This window comes from Somniosus microcephalus, chromosome 21 (assembly GCF_052327205.1).
Source record: "Somniosus microcephalus isolate GS21.2 chromosome 21, FLI_Smic_1.0, whole genome shotgun sequence".
NCBI classification, from domain to species: domain Eukaryota; kingdom Metazoa; phylum Chordata; class Chondrichthyes; order Squaliformes; family Somniosidae; genus Somniosus; species Somniosus microcephalus.
In genome coordinates this window covers 70,075,573-70,093,150 of record NC_141007.1, presented here as the reverse complement: position 1 = coordinate 70,093,150, position 17,578 = coordinate 70,075,573, and the positions used below count along the sequence as shown (strand labels likewise).

Sequence of the window (17,578 nt, the reverse complement as noted above, 5' to 3'; positions counted from 1 at the left end):
GAGAGGTGCCGTCTTTCAGATGAGATGCTAAACCTTCTGCCCTCTCGGGTGGACATAAAAGATCCCATAGCACTATTTCGAAGAACAAGTGAGTTCTTCTGGTATCCTGGCCAATATCTATTCCTCAACCAACATCGCTAACACAGATTATCAGGTGAAAATTTCTGTTCGTGGGACCTTGTATGTAAATTGGCTGCCGTGTTTCCCTATATTAGAACTGTGACTACACTTCAAGTACTTTATTGGCTGGGAAATGCTTTGGGACATCTGGAGGTCATGTGTATAAATGCAACTATTTTCTTTGATGTCACCAGATACTTTGCAATGCTATGAACAAATACACCATGTCAAACATACATTGAAAGAGGACTATCACTCCTGAAGTCATGCTGGTTGGAGTCCAGTGTTGCTGAAGCCTCCCACTGGTTAGTCTCCCCATCTTCTTCCAAAACTGTATTCCACTGGTCTGTTTTACTCTGCATGGTCATAAATCGGATGTCCGTCTGGGTTTGGAATGCAACTCGTTTCTGTACATTGATGGAGTTCTGCAGTATAAGGAGGGGGGAAGAAACCTCAATAGCATTGTTAAACACAGTTTTACTAGACTAGAGTTGTAGCATGTGTTCGTCAGCTTCAAACATAGGGGAGTGAGGCCTGGACAGGGCCCTTCACCTCCTCGTGGTCAGGTAGCTGGGAGAAGTCCCACTCTCTTAGCTAAGGTGTCAGGCCAGGTGGTGGTAACATTACAGAAAAAAAACCAAAAAAAAGACAACGCAAGATTCTAAATTCCCAGTGACCACAGCATTTGTCTTTTATCATGATCAACAGGCTCATCAGTGCTTGCACCAGCCTACTAGTGCTGTACCACAGATAGGGACATCCTGGCCTTGAAGAAACTATAAAAGATGGCAACCAAGTTGATAAATGGGGAAAGACTAAGGTACTAGCAATGCTAACTCCTGGGCTGGGGAAAGAAAAGGCCAAAAAATAAAACTGACCAATGTCAACAACAAAAAATGGGAAATTCACCTTGCTCCTGATTCAGTGAGTCAATCACAAATGTTCCATATGATCATAGTTATTCATGGTGCATACCTCAGCTAATCCCACCATCAATCCCCTCCCCCAGGAGACAAGGCTATTGGAAGGTCTACAAAGTAAAGTGGTATAGGACAGCAGTGACCTTTAGATCTAGTCCAATATCTCTCTCTCAATTTCCTCAGGAGGATACGAGTGTACAGGATCAGAAAAGACTATTTCCAGCCATCAGACCAGTCCCAGTTCCAAAAGGTAAAATATGAGAGAAAATGTTGGAAATACTCAGCGGGTCAGGCAGCATCTGTGGAAGGGGAAACGAAGTTAACGTTTCAGGTCGATGAATTTTCATCACAACGGAAAAAGGCTAGAGATTACCAGTGTTTAAACAAGTAGAGAGGCAGGTAAAGGGGTGGGGGAAGGGGAGGAAAACAAAAGGGAAGGTGATATGGTGGAAAGCAGAAGTGATTAAATGATAAAAGGATGATGGTGCAAGGCAAAGAGGGATGATAATAGAACAGGTAAAAGAAACAAAAGATGGGTCTAGAGGTGGTGTAAATGGCAACAGCAGAGCCATTACCAACACCAGCTGTCCGAAAAAAAAGGGAGCAGTGGTTATGTATTTGAAATTGTTGAACTCAATTGAGAGTCCGGAAGGTTATAAAGTGCCTAACGATGAGGTGCTGTTCCTCGAGCTTCCATTGAACTTCATTGGAACAGTGTATGAGGTCAAAATGGGAGTGGGACAGAGAATTAAAATGGCAAGTGACCAGAAGCTCAGTCACACTTGCAGAATGAACAGAGGTGTTCAGCAAAGCAGTCACCCAATCTGCATTTGGTCTCCCCAATGTAGAGGAGACCACATTGGTTACAGATGCCCTATACCTTGGATACCCTCCAATAGCCTAGTCTCCTAAATACATATTTATTACCCTCTTAAAATTCATAACATCCTGCACTCCCAACTGTCTCCTCATTTACCACCCTCTGCATGAAGAAGATAAATCTTAACTTCATAATCACCTTTTCTCATCTAATTTTGAATTCATGTCTCCATGTCCTAGAGCTTGTGTTGCTTTTGAACATCTCTGTGGGATCTAATTTATCTATTCCCTTATTTAAGATCTTAACTTACCTCAAAATAATCCTTTTCACCTAGTGTAAACATCTTTAATACCTTAGTTTTTCCCCCCCATAGTTCAGGTACCTGTACGGATAACCGTAGCTGTCGTAAAGACAGCGGGGTTTGATTGACAGCTGGTTGATGGCTGACGTCATATCCGGGGGTGGGATCCAACGCCATCTTGGCCATGCTTGAGGTACTGGACTAGGGGACAGAGTCAGGACTGAATAAATGGCACTCCACTACAACTGCTTGGGAGACTCGTAATTATGTTATTAACATTACAGTACCTAATCCCATTTATCAACTTAGTTTCCTTCTTTGTAGTTTCTTCAAGACCAGGACATAGGTACAGAACCCAGAATGAACATAAGAACATAAGAAATAGGAGCAGGAGTAGGCCAATCGGCCCCTCGAGCATGCTCCGCCATTCAATAAGATCATGGCTGATCTGATCCTAGCCGACAATCCACTATCACAGAACCATCTCCTGAATCTAACAGAATTAGACACACGAAATAGGAGCAGGATCAGGCTACACGGCCCCTGGGCCCGCTCCGCTACCCACAGGGCCATGACCGATCCGAACCTAGGCTCATGTCCAAATTCCTGCCCACTCCCCGTAACCCTTAATTCCCTTTACTTCTAGGAAACTGTCTATTTCTGTTTTAAATTTATGTAATGATGTAGCAGTATTCTAGGTTGGGGGTGAATCAGTGCTTTGTACAAGCTAACTTATTTCCAGAGGTTTGCATTCTATCCCTAAAGCTACAAACACCCAAATCACGGAGTCAAAATACATCATGGTATTGCATTTGTTGCAAGTTCACATATACACATTTAACTAACAGCAAAATACTGAGATTTAAAAATCTAAGTTAAAAGGTTCTGAAACTTTAGAAGGTGCAATACTAACTGCTATAGTGCTCTGTGATTCTTGATGCCTCTCTGTACCATGTCCTGCCAATTGAGACTCCTGCAATGCATCTTCTTTTATGGAATCTACCAAAAGGAAAAATAAATACACATTAATTGGAACAAACCATTTAAGGATTTAAAAAAATATTTTGTGCAATTAAGCATCACTTAAGACTCCATCCCCCACCAGCCCCCCCATTCCACAGCTCAGTTATTAAATGGCACATAGCCATATACAGAACAGACATGTCCAAACTTGTCGTAGGTTAGTTCAGGTTCATGGGCAGAACCGTGCAGCTGGGCCAGTATCCCAGGATAGGGATGGGGAGCCCATTCATCATCACCGCCACCTGCTGGATGTATACACACACACATGGTTGTAAGGATAAAGCTCAGCTGAGACTTTGCAGTTGTAAAGCTGTCAGCTCTCAGTGTACAGGCTCGCATGTGATGGACAGCCACTTGGTTGAGGTAAGAGAGAGTTGCTGCTACCTGTTGAACCACACCGAGTTACCGTCTTCAGGAAACCAGATGGAAAATGTGAAAAGGAGCATGAAATGGCTGGATTAGACTTGATTTCAGCTGGTTTCCCTGAAGCATGCATAAACTGCAGCAGAGACAACACTTTGCGTAGACTACTTGGGGCAATGCAAAGTATCACATCAAGTGCCATGCCACTCAAGTGTCTCGTACAAAAGTGCAGCCAAGATCAGGAACTCGAGCAGTATGCTTGCATGCAAAAAATGAATCAGTGGCTCACCACGCCAGTGTTTGGTGCCACTGCGCTCCACTGACGATAGCAGCATCTCAGTGGTCAAACTCAGTATTTTGTTTCAAAAAGCGAGACTGGGTTCATATCAATGGGGTGGGCATGTGGGGGCGAAACAGAAAAAGGACCCAAGGAGTTCAAAAGGATGAGCCCACTGCAACAAGCTGGAAGTTAGTAACAATGCCGGATTTTAATTCAGTTCCCTCACTGTCTTACTCAATAACTATTCTCAGGCTGATTTCCCACCAAGAATAGAAAGAAAAGATCAAACTTGCATTTATATAGGGCCTTTCACAACCTCAGAACATCACAAAGCCCTTCACAGCCAATGAAGTACTCTTGAAGTATAGGCACTGTTGTAATGTAGAGAACTACTGCAGCAACCAATTTGTGCACAGCAAGGTCCCACAAACAGCATTACGATAAATGACCAGATAATTTGTTTTGGTGATGTTGGTTGAGGGCAATGATACCTCTGATTTAAAAAAAATTTTTTTTTTTTTTTTTTTTTTAAAACAGGTTGCGTGGCCCATTCAAATTTCCGCGCATGCGCGGTTTTTCCGTTGTAAAACTGTCGAGTGGCCTGCGTGGAGCCTCCAAACCGCTGCACAACCGCCCAGCTTAACAGGAACATTGCTTGAGGGACTAAACATTGGCCACGCCACTCCTTCAGTACTGCACTGGAGTGTCAGCCTAGATTGCATGCTCAAGTCTCTGGAGTGGGGCTTGAACCAACAACTGTCTGACTCAAAGGAGAAAATACTACCACTGAGCCATGGCTGGCACAGTCAGCAGTCTAATGTAAAAAAAATTAAAACAAGAACACCCCAAAAAAAAGTGGGGAGAACAAACAAGTTAACATTTCAGGTGTGAACCTTTCACTAGAACTGAAACCTCACCTGTTCTGACGAAGGTACCATCTAAATGGTATGATTTTGAGGGGGTTGCAAGAACAGATGGATCTGGGGGTGCATATTCACAAATCTTTGAAGGTGGCAGGGCAAGTTGAGAATCATAGAATGGTTACAGCACAGAAAAAAAGCTAGTCGGCCCGTCGAGCCCGTGCCAGCTCTCTGCAAGAGCACCTCAGCTAGTCTCACTCCCCTGTCCTTTCCCTGCAAATGTTTTTCTTTCAGGTACTTATCCAATTCCTTTTTGAAAGCCATGATTGAGTCTGCCTCCACCACCCTTTCAGGCAGCGCGTTCCAGATCCTAACCACTCGCCGAGTAAAAAAGTTTCTTTTGTCGTCTTTGGTTCTTATGTCAATCACCGGAAATCTGTGTCCTCTGGTTCGCGACCTTCTGCCAATGGGAACAGTTTCTCTCTATCTACTCTGTCCAGACCCCTCATGATTTTGAGCACCTCTATCAAATTTCCTCTGCTCTAAGGAGAACAACCCCACATAACTGTCTATCCACACAACTGAAGTCCCTCATCCCTGGAATCATTCTCGTAAATATTTTCTGCACCCGCTCCAAGGCCTTCACATCCTTCCTAAAGTGCGGTGTCTAGAATTAGATTCAATACTCCAGTTGAGGCCGATCCACCATTTTATACAGGTTCATCATAATTTCCACGCTTTTGTACTCTATGCCTCTATTCATGAAGCTCAGGATCCCGTAAGCTTTGTGAACTGCTTTCTCAACCTGCCCTGCCACCTTCAGTGATTTGTGCATGTATACCCCCAGGTCTCTGTTCATGCACCCCCTTTAGTTTATATTTACTCGCCTCATTCTTTCTACCAAAATACATCACTTCGCACTTTTCTGCATTAAATTTCATGTGCCACATGTCCGCCCATTTCACCAGCCTGTCTATGTCCTCTTGAAGTCCATCACTATCCTCCTCACTGTTCACTATACTTCCAAGTTTTGTGACATCTGCAAATTTTAAAATTGTGCCTTGTACACCCACATCCAATTCATTAATATATATCAAGAAAAGCAGTGGTCCTAGTACTGACCCCTGGGGACCACCACTGTATACCTTCGAGTCTGAAAAACAACCGTTCACCACTACTCTGTTTCACTTAGCCAATTTCGTATCCATGCTGCCACTGTCACTTTTATTCCATGGGCTTCAACTTTGCTGGCATGCCTATTATGTGGCACTTTGTCAAACGCCTTTTGGAAATCCACGTACACCACGTCAACTGCATTGCCCTCATCAACCCTCTGTTACCTCATCAAAAAACTCGAGCAAGTTGGTTAAACACGTAACAAATCCATGCTGGATTTCCTTAACTAATCCACACTTGTCCAAGTGACTGTTAATTTTGTCCCTGATTATTGTTTCTAAAAGCTTCCCCACTACCGAGGTTAAACTGACTGGCCTGTAGTTGCTGGGTTTATCTTTACACCCTTTTTTGAACAAGGGTGTAACATTTGCAATTCTCCAGTCCTCTGTCACCACCCTGTTTTTAAAAGGAGGATTGGAAGATTATGGGAGTACCTCCGTGATTTCTTCCTTCACTTCCCTCAGCGTCCTAGGATGCATCCCATCCGGTCCTGGTGGCTTATCTACTTTAAGTACAGCCAGCCTTTCTAGTACCTCGTCTTTATCAATTCTTATCCCATCCAGTATCTCCTCTACCTCCTCCTTCACTATATCTAATGCAGCATACTCTTCCTTGGTGAAGGTGGTTAAGAAAGTGTAGGAGATACTTAGCTTTGTAAATAGGGATATTGAATACAAAAACAAGTTATGCTAAACCTTTACAAATCTTTGGTTAGGCCTCAGCTGGAGTACAGGAAACTTTCGATTTACCGGCACCTAAATAACCAGAAATCTCGGTTAACCGGCAAAATTCAAGAGTAGGTTTTACTTCATATTGTACTTGCGTTCCTCCATCTGTTGCTGTGCAAGGGTGTGGCTGCAGCTGTTGCTAAGCTACAGAGATGCTTGCAACTTGTGGCCATTGTTCCGACCTTGTTGCTAAGCAACAGGGTTTGTTGCTTTATACGGAGCTGTCAGCTCTCCGTATCTTTCACTATAGCGTTAGGTTATCCGGAATTTTTGATGAACCGGCACCACGTCGGTCCCGTCCATGCCGGATAAAAAAAAGTTTCCTGTATTGTGTACAATTCTGGGCACCACACTTTAGGAAGGATGTCAAGGCTCTGGAGTGGGTACAGAAAAGGTTTACCAGGAACGAGTGAGTCCAGTTATGTGCAGAGATTGGAGAAGCTGGGATTGTTCCCTTTACTTTCTCTGCTCCAAGGAGGAGACCCAATAGAGTTATTCAAAATAATGAGGGGTATTGACAGAGTAAGTAGGGGAAAAAAGGTTTCCTCTGGCAAGTGGGTTGGTAACCAGAGCTCAGATTTAAAATAATTAGCAAAAGAAGTAGAGGGGAAATGGAGAAAAAAATTTTCACAGAGGGAGTTTATGATCTGGAACGCACTACCTGAAAGGGCAGTGGAATCAGATTCCACAGGAACTTTTAAAGGGCAATCGGACATGTACTTGAAGAGGGCTAATTTGCAGGGTTATGGGGAGAAGGCTGGGGTGTGGGACTAATGGACAGCTCTTTCAAAGAGCTGGCACAGGCGTGAAAGGCTGAATGGCCTCCTTCTGTGCTGTAGGATTCTATGAAGGGTCCACACCTGAAACGTTAACATGTTTATTCTCTCGACAAATGCTGACCGACTTGCCGAGTGTTTCTAGCATTTTCTGTTTCAGATTTCCATCATCTGGAGTGCTTTCTTTTCAATTCACAAAACAAATTATAATTCTTTGCAAATTTGAAAGAAAAATTGGCACGCCTTTCTTTACGTATGGAGCAGGGACTATATATAAAATAAGGTGATGGTGAGGTGAAGTAGTAAACAGCATTCTCACCTGGGGACAACCTGGATAGCGTCATCTTTGTCGGAATTTTTTCGCTTGTCTCTGTAAACTTGAGATAATCGGGCAATTCAAGACATCAAGGAAACAAAGAGACCATTTAGCATTTGCTTCACTCAAAGCAGCTTGCGAATTGCAGCAATCTAAAAGTCATTAACTAACAGATAAGCACCAGGAAAGATTGAGACAGCAATCTTGGAACCCATCAATCTCAGAAATGCATCATTTTCCCATGTTCATCCAAACGCAAACTCCCTTCCACTTTATGTAAAACAGTCAACAGCCAAGTAGTAAACTCAAAATGCTGCATTTAGAAGTTCATTTTCTGACGTGCTAAACATTTAGCGCTGCGTTTATATTGTGCAAGTATATCCACTAAGGCATCGTGCAATGAGTCACACTGCGCTCAATTCGTCCAGTTTACATTATAGTTTTAGGAAAGCAACCTTTGTGCGTCTGTCTCCCCTTATATTTACAGACTGCTGCTGCTCTCCCTAGGCTCATTGCCTTTGCACCATCTTACTTAATTACTTTTAATGTCATCTTTTCACTGCTTCACCGAGATGGTCTTTTAGATTATCCAACAGCTCCCCGCTTCACTGTAAACAGTTCTGTGGATCATTCAACCGTTAACTTCCAATGTGATTAGAGTATTTGTTGATTCTCTCCCTTTTCACTTCTCTTCCCTCACCCCCAAACCCTACTTAAATGCTTGTTCAGGTTTCAGCTCTCAAAGTGTCACAACCAGACATTAATCTGTTTTTTTCTTTTTACAGATGTCGAGAGACCAGCTGCCATTTTCTGTTTTTATTTAAAATTCTCAGCAATTTGCAGTTTTTTCTCCCTTTTTTGTACCATCAATGTGGAAATTAAAAGGTGCACAAGTTGACATGGTTAACCCAAATATCCAGTGGCAGATACATTTACAGTGGAAGCACAAACGTTGATGTGCAAGGAAGATTAAGCTTAATGCAGGCTCCATAAACATGGGTTGCAAATGTAATGACTTGTATTCAAAAGTAGTCAAAATTTCAGCCTACTCACATTATGGACAGTGGATGCTGGTTCCACTTTCTGCCCTCCTGCAAGAATCGGACTCCTTCTCTGGGAACTAGGTTGGTCTTTCTGACTGACTATTAATGTTGTATTTGCTGTGTGGGAGCTAGGCTGATAATTGGTCAGATGCGCACCTTGGACTGTAGATCTATATTCTGCAGGGTGGTAAGGAGACTGCAAGGGAATAGCAGGCCGAATGGGTTCCCCAAGCTGCAGAGCATGAGTGTTTAATCCAGTGGAATGATTTCTGGAAGGCAAGATGTCAGCAGACCCTTTAAAAGGAAAAGAGAGTTTGTTTTTTTAAAAAACACTTGGCCAATACAAAAAATGTTGGCCTAGTGGCCTATAATTCACTGCAATGACAAGATTTGCGACAAACGCCATTAAGTTAGACCCTCCGATCCTCCAGTGGCAAATTCATGCCACAATTTGCTGGAAAAATAATTTGAATATGCAGTACTGAGCCCTGGTGATTTATACTTAGCCTTCCAGGCGTCCTCATCAGATAGAGGATGGACATTTTCAGCATGGTGGAATGGGCTATACAGGGTAGCTTGCATCAGCCAGCCTCAATGACGATCTAGACATCCAAGTCCAGTACCCTGTACTAGGCTTAATATAGTCACCAATGTTTTAATCCAGGTCTTCACATGAGGCGTTTTTGCAATTAGGAAAGCTTGCAACCAGGGATGCATCATGCCTGCAGTGATGGATAGAGCACACTCGACCCCCACTCAAGTCCACCAACAATACAGTAGCATTAGAGATAAAAAGAAACGCTTGGAACAGACACTCCAAGCTCATCCAGTCAGTGCCATCCAACAGAGGCCAGATTCTGCTGTAGCAGGGCATCTAATTACATTTGCCCACTAAGTTACTGAAAGTGCAAGCTGATAACAGTGCTGCAAGGGAAACAGGGCATCTGGGACCAGAGTGAGCAGGTCAACCAACTGTGTATCTCCTTAACCAGATTGAAGAATTGAGAAATAAACAGTGGAAGGACTGAGAAGGATGTGCAGATTAGAGTGGGTGAATTCAATGTCAAATCAGGTAACCAGAAATAAAGAAAAAGGAAAAAAAGATAAGGAAAGAGACAGAAAAGCAAGAGTTTTTTTTTTTAATTTGACATTTTTAAAATGTCCAACAATTAATACGACTCCACACTTGTAATAGTTAATTTTCAGTGGCAGAGGTCGATTGATAGTAATTAACAATTATCGCATTGTTAAGAGGGTACTTATGCTACTACTGCTGAGACTTAACTTTCTGTGACAAGTTTAGTTCGTATCTACCACACAAATACACGAAATTCAATGCATATCAATGGCGAGGCAGATAGCGAAATGCCATTTTCACGAAGCTAACGGAGGAGCGACGCAACTCCTACAGCAGCTTTTGCAAATCCGCGCATCTGCTCCTCGCCTGAAGTTGCTGTATCATTTAGACATAAATAACTGCAAGTGCCATTAGCCTCACCATTATTTAGACAGCAACATCTGGCCCAATGTTTATGATTGCTAAGTGCAAGTGATTTCTGCTTTTCAAAAAGTTGGGAATTACCAATACTAGGGGCTGTGAATGTGAAATAAATATTAAATAATTACAGGGTAATTGTGGAGAAAATAAAACCTTTAAAATAAATTATTTCAAATCCCTTCAATGGCAAAGCAGAGACAAGCAACTTGTGTGCAATGCACGTCACACTGCTTTAAGCTGTTGGCAATGGATCAGGTTCTTTGGTGCAACAGAATGCTGTACCAAAGAACCCAATCCATTGCCATCAATTCTACTCTGAGCTCAGGTGGCTAGATTTAAGCTGGATGAGCAGGTTTAGTTTATTCTTCATTCCCCTGGAGATAGAATGTCCTCAATAAAAACAGAAAATGCTGTAAATACTCAGGTCAGGTAGCATCTGTGGAGAGAGAAACAGAGTTAATGTTTCAGGTCAATGACCTTTCAGCAGAACTGGAAAATTTCAAAATTAACTTTTGCCTTGCACCATTATCCCTTTTGTTATTTAATCACTTCAGCCTTCCATCCCATCATAGACCTTCCCTTTTGTTCTTTCCTCCCCTTGCCCCTTTCTCTGCCTCCATACTTGCTTAAACCTATTGCACCTCTAACTTTTTCAAGTTCTGATGAAAGATCATTGACCTGAAACGTTAACTCCGTTTCTCTCTCCACAGATGCTGCCTCACCTGCAGAGTATTTCCAACATTTTCTGTTTTTATTTTAGATCGAGAGCATCTCCAGTATTGCTTTTATATAGAATGTCCTTGCTTTTGCTCAGAAGACAAGCAGTCACCCTGCAGGGTGGAAAAAAATCTAAGATAGCCTTGTTAGTGGGAGCCATGGGATTCAAATTCACAACCTCCTGAGCGAAAACAATTAGAGGACTTTCCATACAGGCAAAGGAATTCTTTAACAAAACAAAATCAAAGTTGTCACCCACCCAGAGGGCACTGCTATTTATAAACAAACATTATTTTCCTACTTACTTCCTGGTTTCAGCATTTCTTCCTGATTAGTGTCAGGTACAGTGACAGAACTTGCAGGAAAAGAGCAAATCCCATTTTTCCCTTGGGTCAATGTCTTCAACTTTTGTTCCGATTGCTTGCCACTATTTCGATAAAATTCAGGTAGATCTCAAGAAAAGAAAGCAATTTTTAAAACCAAAAACAAAATTTCAAAAAGCTTTAAAATTACATTGGAGGCTCCAATAAAAAAGTAAAAATGGAAACAGGCAGAGAATTTTTTTTTTTTTTTTTTTTTTTTTTTTTTTAAATGCAATAAAAATTTCTAATATAAAAGCACACAGAAGGGACAATATAACCACAGACCACAATACTGGCCTCTTACTGAAAAGATTTATCAATGATTACCTGTGCTCTTTCTCTGGCTGTATGTACAAGCAGATTCACCAAGCCGGATGAGCTCATTGGTCGATTCAGATCCATCTCCATCCCAAGTAGGAACAGAAGATGATGAGCTAGACCGGTTAAAACCAATTTTAAATATCAGTATATACATAAAACTATGTATTTTTAAATGCATGAGAAAATCCAGATCATAATTCATAAACTTAATGCAATTTTTAACAAAATGTTTCAGGAAAAAAATGAAACTTGTGTAAACAAGAACTTGCATTTATATTGCGCCATTATCCCATCCTCAGAACACCCTAAAGTACTTCACAGCCAATTAATTTGTTTTGAAATGCTGTCACCATGATGCCATTGTTACAAACTCAGGTCTGCTGTAGATACCATCTTGGATTCAGCTGAGTCAGTCACTCCCATAAGCGACGTGAGCTTCTTATTTTGATCGGAATCGACTCACTGTCCCATATTTACATGCACGATAGCTAGACCTGGGGGTGTAACAATGGAACCCCCGAGTGACCTGAACTGGATAGCCGTGTCATTTACACGTTAATTTGTTAAATCTCTCCAAAGCCAGATTGAGTTAACATTAGGTGAACTTGATTTGAATCACTGAGTTGCTTTATTCCCCAGTGTGGTAAGCACCTCCAACAACAAGTGCGAGGAGCTCATGGACTTTTGTCTCCAAGATTGAGACCATCCGATCAGCTGCCTCTGCCACTTCCCTTCCTTCCCCTAGCCCACCAGGCCAAACTTCCTCTAAGGTTCCCCCCTGCCCTAGCCCTGAACTCGCATCTTTCTCCAGTTACTCTCCGATCTCCCCTCATGACCTCTGTGCTCATCTTGTCCACGAAACCCACTTCCTGCTCCCTCGACCCAATTCCCAGTAAACTGCTGACCACCCAACTTCCTTTTCTGGCTCCCATGTTAGCAGATACTGTTAACAGTTCTCTCTCCTCAGTTACTGTACTCCTCTCCTTCAAATCTGCCGTCATCACCCCTCTCCTCAAAAAAAAAAACCCTTGACCCCTCCATCCTTGCAAACTACTGCCCAAATCAGTGCCCATCTTTCCCGCAACTCCATGTTTGAATCTCTCCAATCTGGTTTCCGCCCCGCCACAGTACCGAAACGGCTCCCAGTCACAAATGACATCCTTTGTGACTGTGACAAAGGTAAACTATCCTCATCCTTCTCGACCAGTCTGCAGCCTTTAACACGGTTGACAACTCCATCCTCCTCCAACACCTCGCCACCATCGTCCAGCTGGGTGGGACTGCACTCGCCTAGTTCCATTCTGATCTAGCTAATCGTTGCCAGAAAAATCACCTGCAATAGCTGCTCTTCCCGCTCCCACATCGTTACCTCTGGTGTCCCCCAAGGATCTATCCTTGGTCCCCTCCTATTTCTCATCTACATGCTGCCACTCGGCGACATCATCCAAAAACACAGCGTTAGTTTCCACATGTACGCTGAAGACACCCAGCTCTACCTCACCACCACTTCTCTCAACCCTCCGCTGTCTCTAAATTGTCAGACTGCTTGTCAGACATCCAGTACTGGATGAGCAGAAATTTTCACCAATTAAATATTGTAAAGACTGAAGCCACTGTCTTCAATCCCCGCCATAAACTCCGTTCCCTAGCCACCGACTCCATCCCTCTCCCCAGCATCTGTCTGAGGCTGAACCAGACTGCTCACAACCTTGGTGTCATATGTGACCCTGAAATGAGCTTCCGACCACAGATCCGCTCCATAACTAAGACCGCCTATTTCCACCTCCATAACATCACCCGTCTCCACCCTTGCCTCAGCTCACCTGCTGCTGAAACCCTCATCCATGCCTTTGTTACCTATAGACTTGACTATTCCAATGCACTCCTGGCTGGCCTTCCACGTTCTACCCTACGTAAACTTGTCATCCAAAACTCTGCTGCCCCTGTCCTAACTCGCACCAAGTCCCGTTCACCCATCACCCCCTGTGCTCACTGACTTACATTGGCTCCCAGTTAAGCAACACCTTGATTTAAAAATTCTCATCCTGGTTTTCAAATCTCTCCATGGCCGCGCCCCCTCCCCATCTCTAATCTCCTCCAGCTCCACAACATCCCCGCCACCCCCCCCCCAAACCACCCAAGATATCTGCGTCCCTCTAATTCTGGACTCTTGAGCAACCCAGATTTTAAAATTGCTCTCAACTATTGGCAGCCGTGCCTTTTGTTGCCTAGGCCCCAAGCTCTGGAATTTCCTCCCTAAACCTCTCCGCCTCTTTACCACTCTTTCCTCCTTTAAGACGCTCCTTAAAACCTACCTCGTTGACCCTCATCTGCCCTAATTTCTCCTTACGTGGCTTGGTGTCAAATTTTGTTTTATAAGACTCCTGTGAAGCGCCTTGGACTTTTTACTACATTAAAGGCGCTATATAAATACAAGTTGTTGTTGAATGTACAGAGCAAGAGTTATGATCATATTCACAGATCAAATTGATACAGCCTATTCTCCATGCAATAACATGAAAATAATTTACACACTACGCTTGGTTATCCCATTCGGTGGGTCATCTACTTCACAAACTGACTAAGTTCTCTGCCTTTTCAGAGGCCTTTCTGACTCAGCTGCAGGTTGTATTACAAAAGACAGACTGCTACAGTACTTAGATGTTTGAAATTCTGCTTTATTCCTGACTGTTAGTCAGAAAGAGAGATCAAAAGACTTGCAACACAATAGGTGTGAAGTAATGATCAATTAGAGACAAGCCACCAAATTCCATATTATTTACAGTCTATGAAGAAACAACATCAAGGCTAGCTTACTAACATCTACCATCTGAGACCAGCCTTTTTAAAAAAAAACTTGCATCAAACCTTTTCTGTAGAAAATGGTCAAAAAATCTGAAGCACGATCGTCAAACGCAGCAGCCAATTTCCAAATTCGTTTTTTTTTTAAATTTAAAGTGACGCTGGTTGAGACAGGAACATTGGGTGTTCTTCCTGGCCATTCTCCCTTCAAAATTAATACCCTGCCATACTTTATATCCACCTGAATAGGTAGGTGGGCCTCATCCTAAAATCCAATTTAAAAGGTTGCACTTCTGACATTGCAGTACTCACTCAGTATTACATTTTAAGTGAAAGCCTAGGTTGTGTGCTCATGCCTTGGAGCAGGATTTGAACCCGCAGCCTTCTAACTCAGAAGAGAGGGCTACCAACTGAGCCCGAGCTGACACAATCATTTGCCGCTCGCCATACAGAAGCAATTCAGTCATTTCTTTGATTGCAGGAAGCAAAATATTACTTGAGCACTCTGTAAATCCAGAAAATAGACCCAACTCTTTTGATAAATGTGTTCCTGCTCCAGGTAACCTCTCTTTGTGTGGGTCCCCTAGTTCCTCTTGAAGTACACCTCTAATTACAGATATTGCTTCACTGGACAGCAGGTCAGGATCACCTATTTAAAAATATAACAAATCATATTAGAGAAGGGAAAAGTCAAACCATGTGCATCTTTTGTATTTACCAAAATAAAAAAGGAAATAAATGATTTTATTAATTTTTCCTCTTGCAAATGTTTTCCTCCTCCCCTCCTAAAGGCCTTAACGTCATGCTGAAGTACAATTGCACGGTGCCAGTCATGCTTTGGTACCTCACCCAATTGGTCACTATTCACGTGAGCCTTAACAGGTTATTTGACTACATGGAGCATTACAGCGGAGACCAATGCTGTTCTCACCAGATGTATGCATACATAGGTTTTCAGGCAAGGTTGCTGGTTAGCAACTTGGAGCAGGAACCATCACCAAATTTCCATTTCCTAACCAGGGGTATCGAGGCCAATTGTACCACCCCTATTGCCATTTCAGTGCAGACCGTCGATCAAATCTGTAGCTTCCCATGTCAGTATAGCTCGGTAACTAATACAAAAGCAAAATACTGCGGATGCTGGAAATCAAATAAAAACAGAACATGCTGGAAATACTCAGCAGGTCAGGCAGCGTCTGTGGAGAGAGAAACAGAGTTAACGTTTCAGGTCGATGACCCTTCGTCAGAACTGGAAAAAGCTGGAGATGGAACAGGTTTTTAAGCAAGTGCGGGGGGGTTGGGGAAGGGGAGGAAAGAACAAAAGGGAAGGTCTGTGATAGGCTGGCAGGCAGGAGAGATTAAGAGATGGTGCAAGGCAAAAGGGGATAGTAATGGGACAAGTTAAGAAACAAAAGATGGCTCCAGATGACCTTCCCTTTTGTTCTTTCCTCCACCCCCCCCCCTTTCCCTGCCCCTACACTTGCTTAAAAACCTGTTCCATCTCCAGCTTTTTCCAGTTCTGACGAAGGGTCATCGACCTGAAACAGTAACTCGGTTTCTCTCTCCACAGATGCTGCCTGACCGGCTGAGTATTTCCAGCATTTCCTGTTTTTAGCTCAGTAACCAACTGGATAAAATAAAATGACAGTCTGTCCAAACTAAAAATCAGTATCTGGTAAACTTTCAAACAACAATTGTTAAATTTCAGAAGGATAAAGCACTCAATTGCTTGCAGTACCCATCAGTTGCAGAAAGTACAACAGGTCAAGGCTCAGGTGTTTAAGTTATGTCATAGAAACTGGTGTGATCAGCTGGTTACACTGATTAAAGTGAGTCTTTTCAAAGATTAAAGTCAAACTAGGAAGATAGTTGTTCTGCTCAGTTTATAAAATCACAAGTACTTACCATGCTGGGAGGAGGCCTCACTTATCTGTTCTGTGAGGTATTCCAGTAAACCATCAAAGATTTCCAACAGATTCTGGATGCTTTCTTTGTCATTCTGAATAATATTCTCTCCTGGGCAAGAGAGGGGGAAAGGAAAGAGGCACTAATTTACTTGGATTATTGTAGACAAATTACTTTTCAGTTTCACCCTAACGTTATATTGTTATTCCCAGGATTCGAAGCAAACATTTTAATTCTCACAAACATTACTTGGAAGCAACTGTGGATGCAAAACCTTGCACACAGTTGTTTCAGTGTTGCCACTAGTGCCATGAAATCGACCCCAGAACACAAACAAATTCTGAACACCCACAGCCTTAACACATGAACACAACACAAGTCACCCATTCTCTGCATACAACTGAAGCTGTGTGAACTTTGCGTCAAAGCATATTTTCCATTTTGAGATATAAAGTTGCTTTGTTTATTACTGACCGGTTATGTGTGACAAACTGATTTGTAAGTAGTCCAAAGCCAGTGAATCGATCACTGCCTGCACGTTATGGGCATCATCTTCCTGATTTTTGGGAGTAGCTATGTAATCTGTAATAGATTAAAAGGTTACATGCAAATTTTGCTGATTAACATACAGCAGCACAGCAAGCCAAACCTTTGAAACTGCTACGGTACTGAACCGGGTTTCTTTATTACAAATTATCAATTGTGGCTCACTTACCTGGGACCTTTTCCCCGAGAATAGCTTCATAAAGAGCAATAAATACACTTGCATCACACTCACAGAGCTTTGTCACTCTCCGATTAATATGGCACTTGCCAAGGAGATTATTGGCAACAATAATCCAATCTAGGAAGAGGGGCAGAAAAACAGAGCAATATTAGTGTACAATACATTTTTTTGTGGTACGATGTGAAGAATATACCTGTGGACAGGTAGATGCAAGACAGATTAAATTAAATTAACAAGGTGGCATCTACAATTTTCCACAAGAACACAAAGCTTACTGGGACAAGGTGTAACCTTTTAAAAAATATATAACTATACTTTTAGGAACGAGATCAGTGAGAGAATAGGTTTGTAAAAGTTTCAAATGATTGACGCCCTCTGAAGCACATTCAAATTTGCAGATGACACAAAGCTGGGTGGGTGCGTGTGCTGTGAGGAGGATGCCGAGAAACTCCAGTATGATTTGGACAGGTTGGTTGATTGGGCAGATGCATGGCAGATGCAGTATAATGTGGATAAATGC

At 42.6% G+C, this 17,578-nt stretch overlaps 1 protein-coding gene across 7 annotated transcripts in view; it reads right to left on the bottom strand.

Annotated features, from left to right (window-relative positions):
* The window catches only part of LOC147102934 (centrosomal protein of 95 kDa-like), a 50,529-nt gene that overhangs the window by 20,847 nt on the left and 12,104 nt on the right, over positions 1 to 17,578 (bottom strand). For 3 of the 7 annotated variants that reach the window (XM_085963887.1, XM_085963880.1, XM_085963881.1), the window contains exons 2-11: positions 17,047 to 17,175; positions 16,806 to 16,913; positions 16,332 to 16,442; positions 14,958 to 15,075; positions 11,631 to 11,737; positions 11,247 to 11,393; positions 8,737 to 9,020; positions 7,687 to 7,744; positions 3,075 to 3,160; positions 358 to 545 (exon numbers count right to left, since the gene is read on the bottom strand). In XM_085963887.1, coding sequence (XP_085820013.1) covers positions 358 to 545; positions 3,075 to 3,160; positions 7,687 to 7,744; positions 8,737 to 9,020; positions 11,247 to 11,393; positions 11,631 to 11,737; positions 14,958 to 15,075; positions 16,332 to 16,442; positions 16,806 to 16,913; positions 17,047 to 17,175 — 1,336 coding nt within the window. The remainder of the gene's footprint in view (positions 1 to 357; positions 546 to 3,074; positions 3,161 to 7,686; positions 7,745 to 8,736; positions 9,021 to 11,246; positions 11,394 to 11,630; positions 11,738 to 14,957; positions 15,076 to 16,331; positions 16,443 to 16,805; positions 16,914 to 17,046; positions 17,176 to 17,578) is intronic. The other 4 variants (XM_085963884.1, XM_085963885.1, XM_085963883.1 and 1 more) reach the window with 4 other exon arrangements.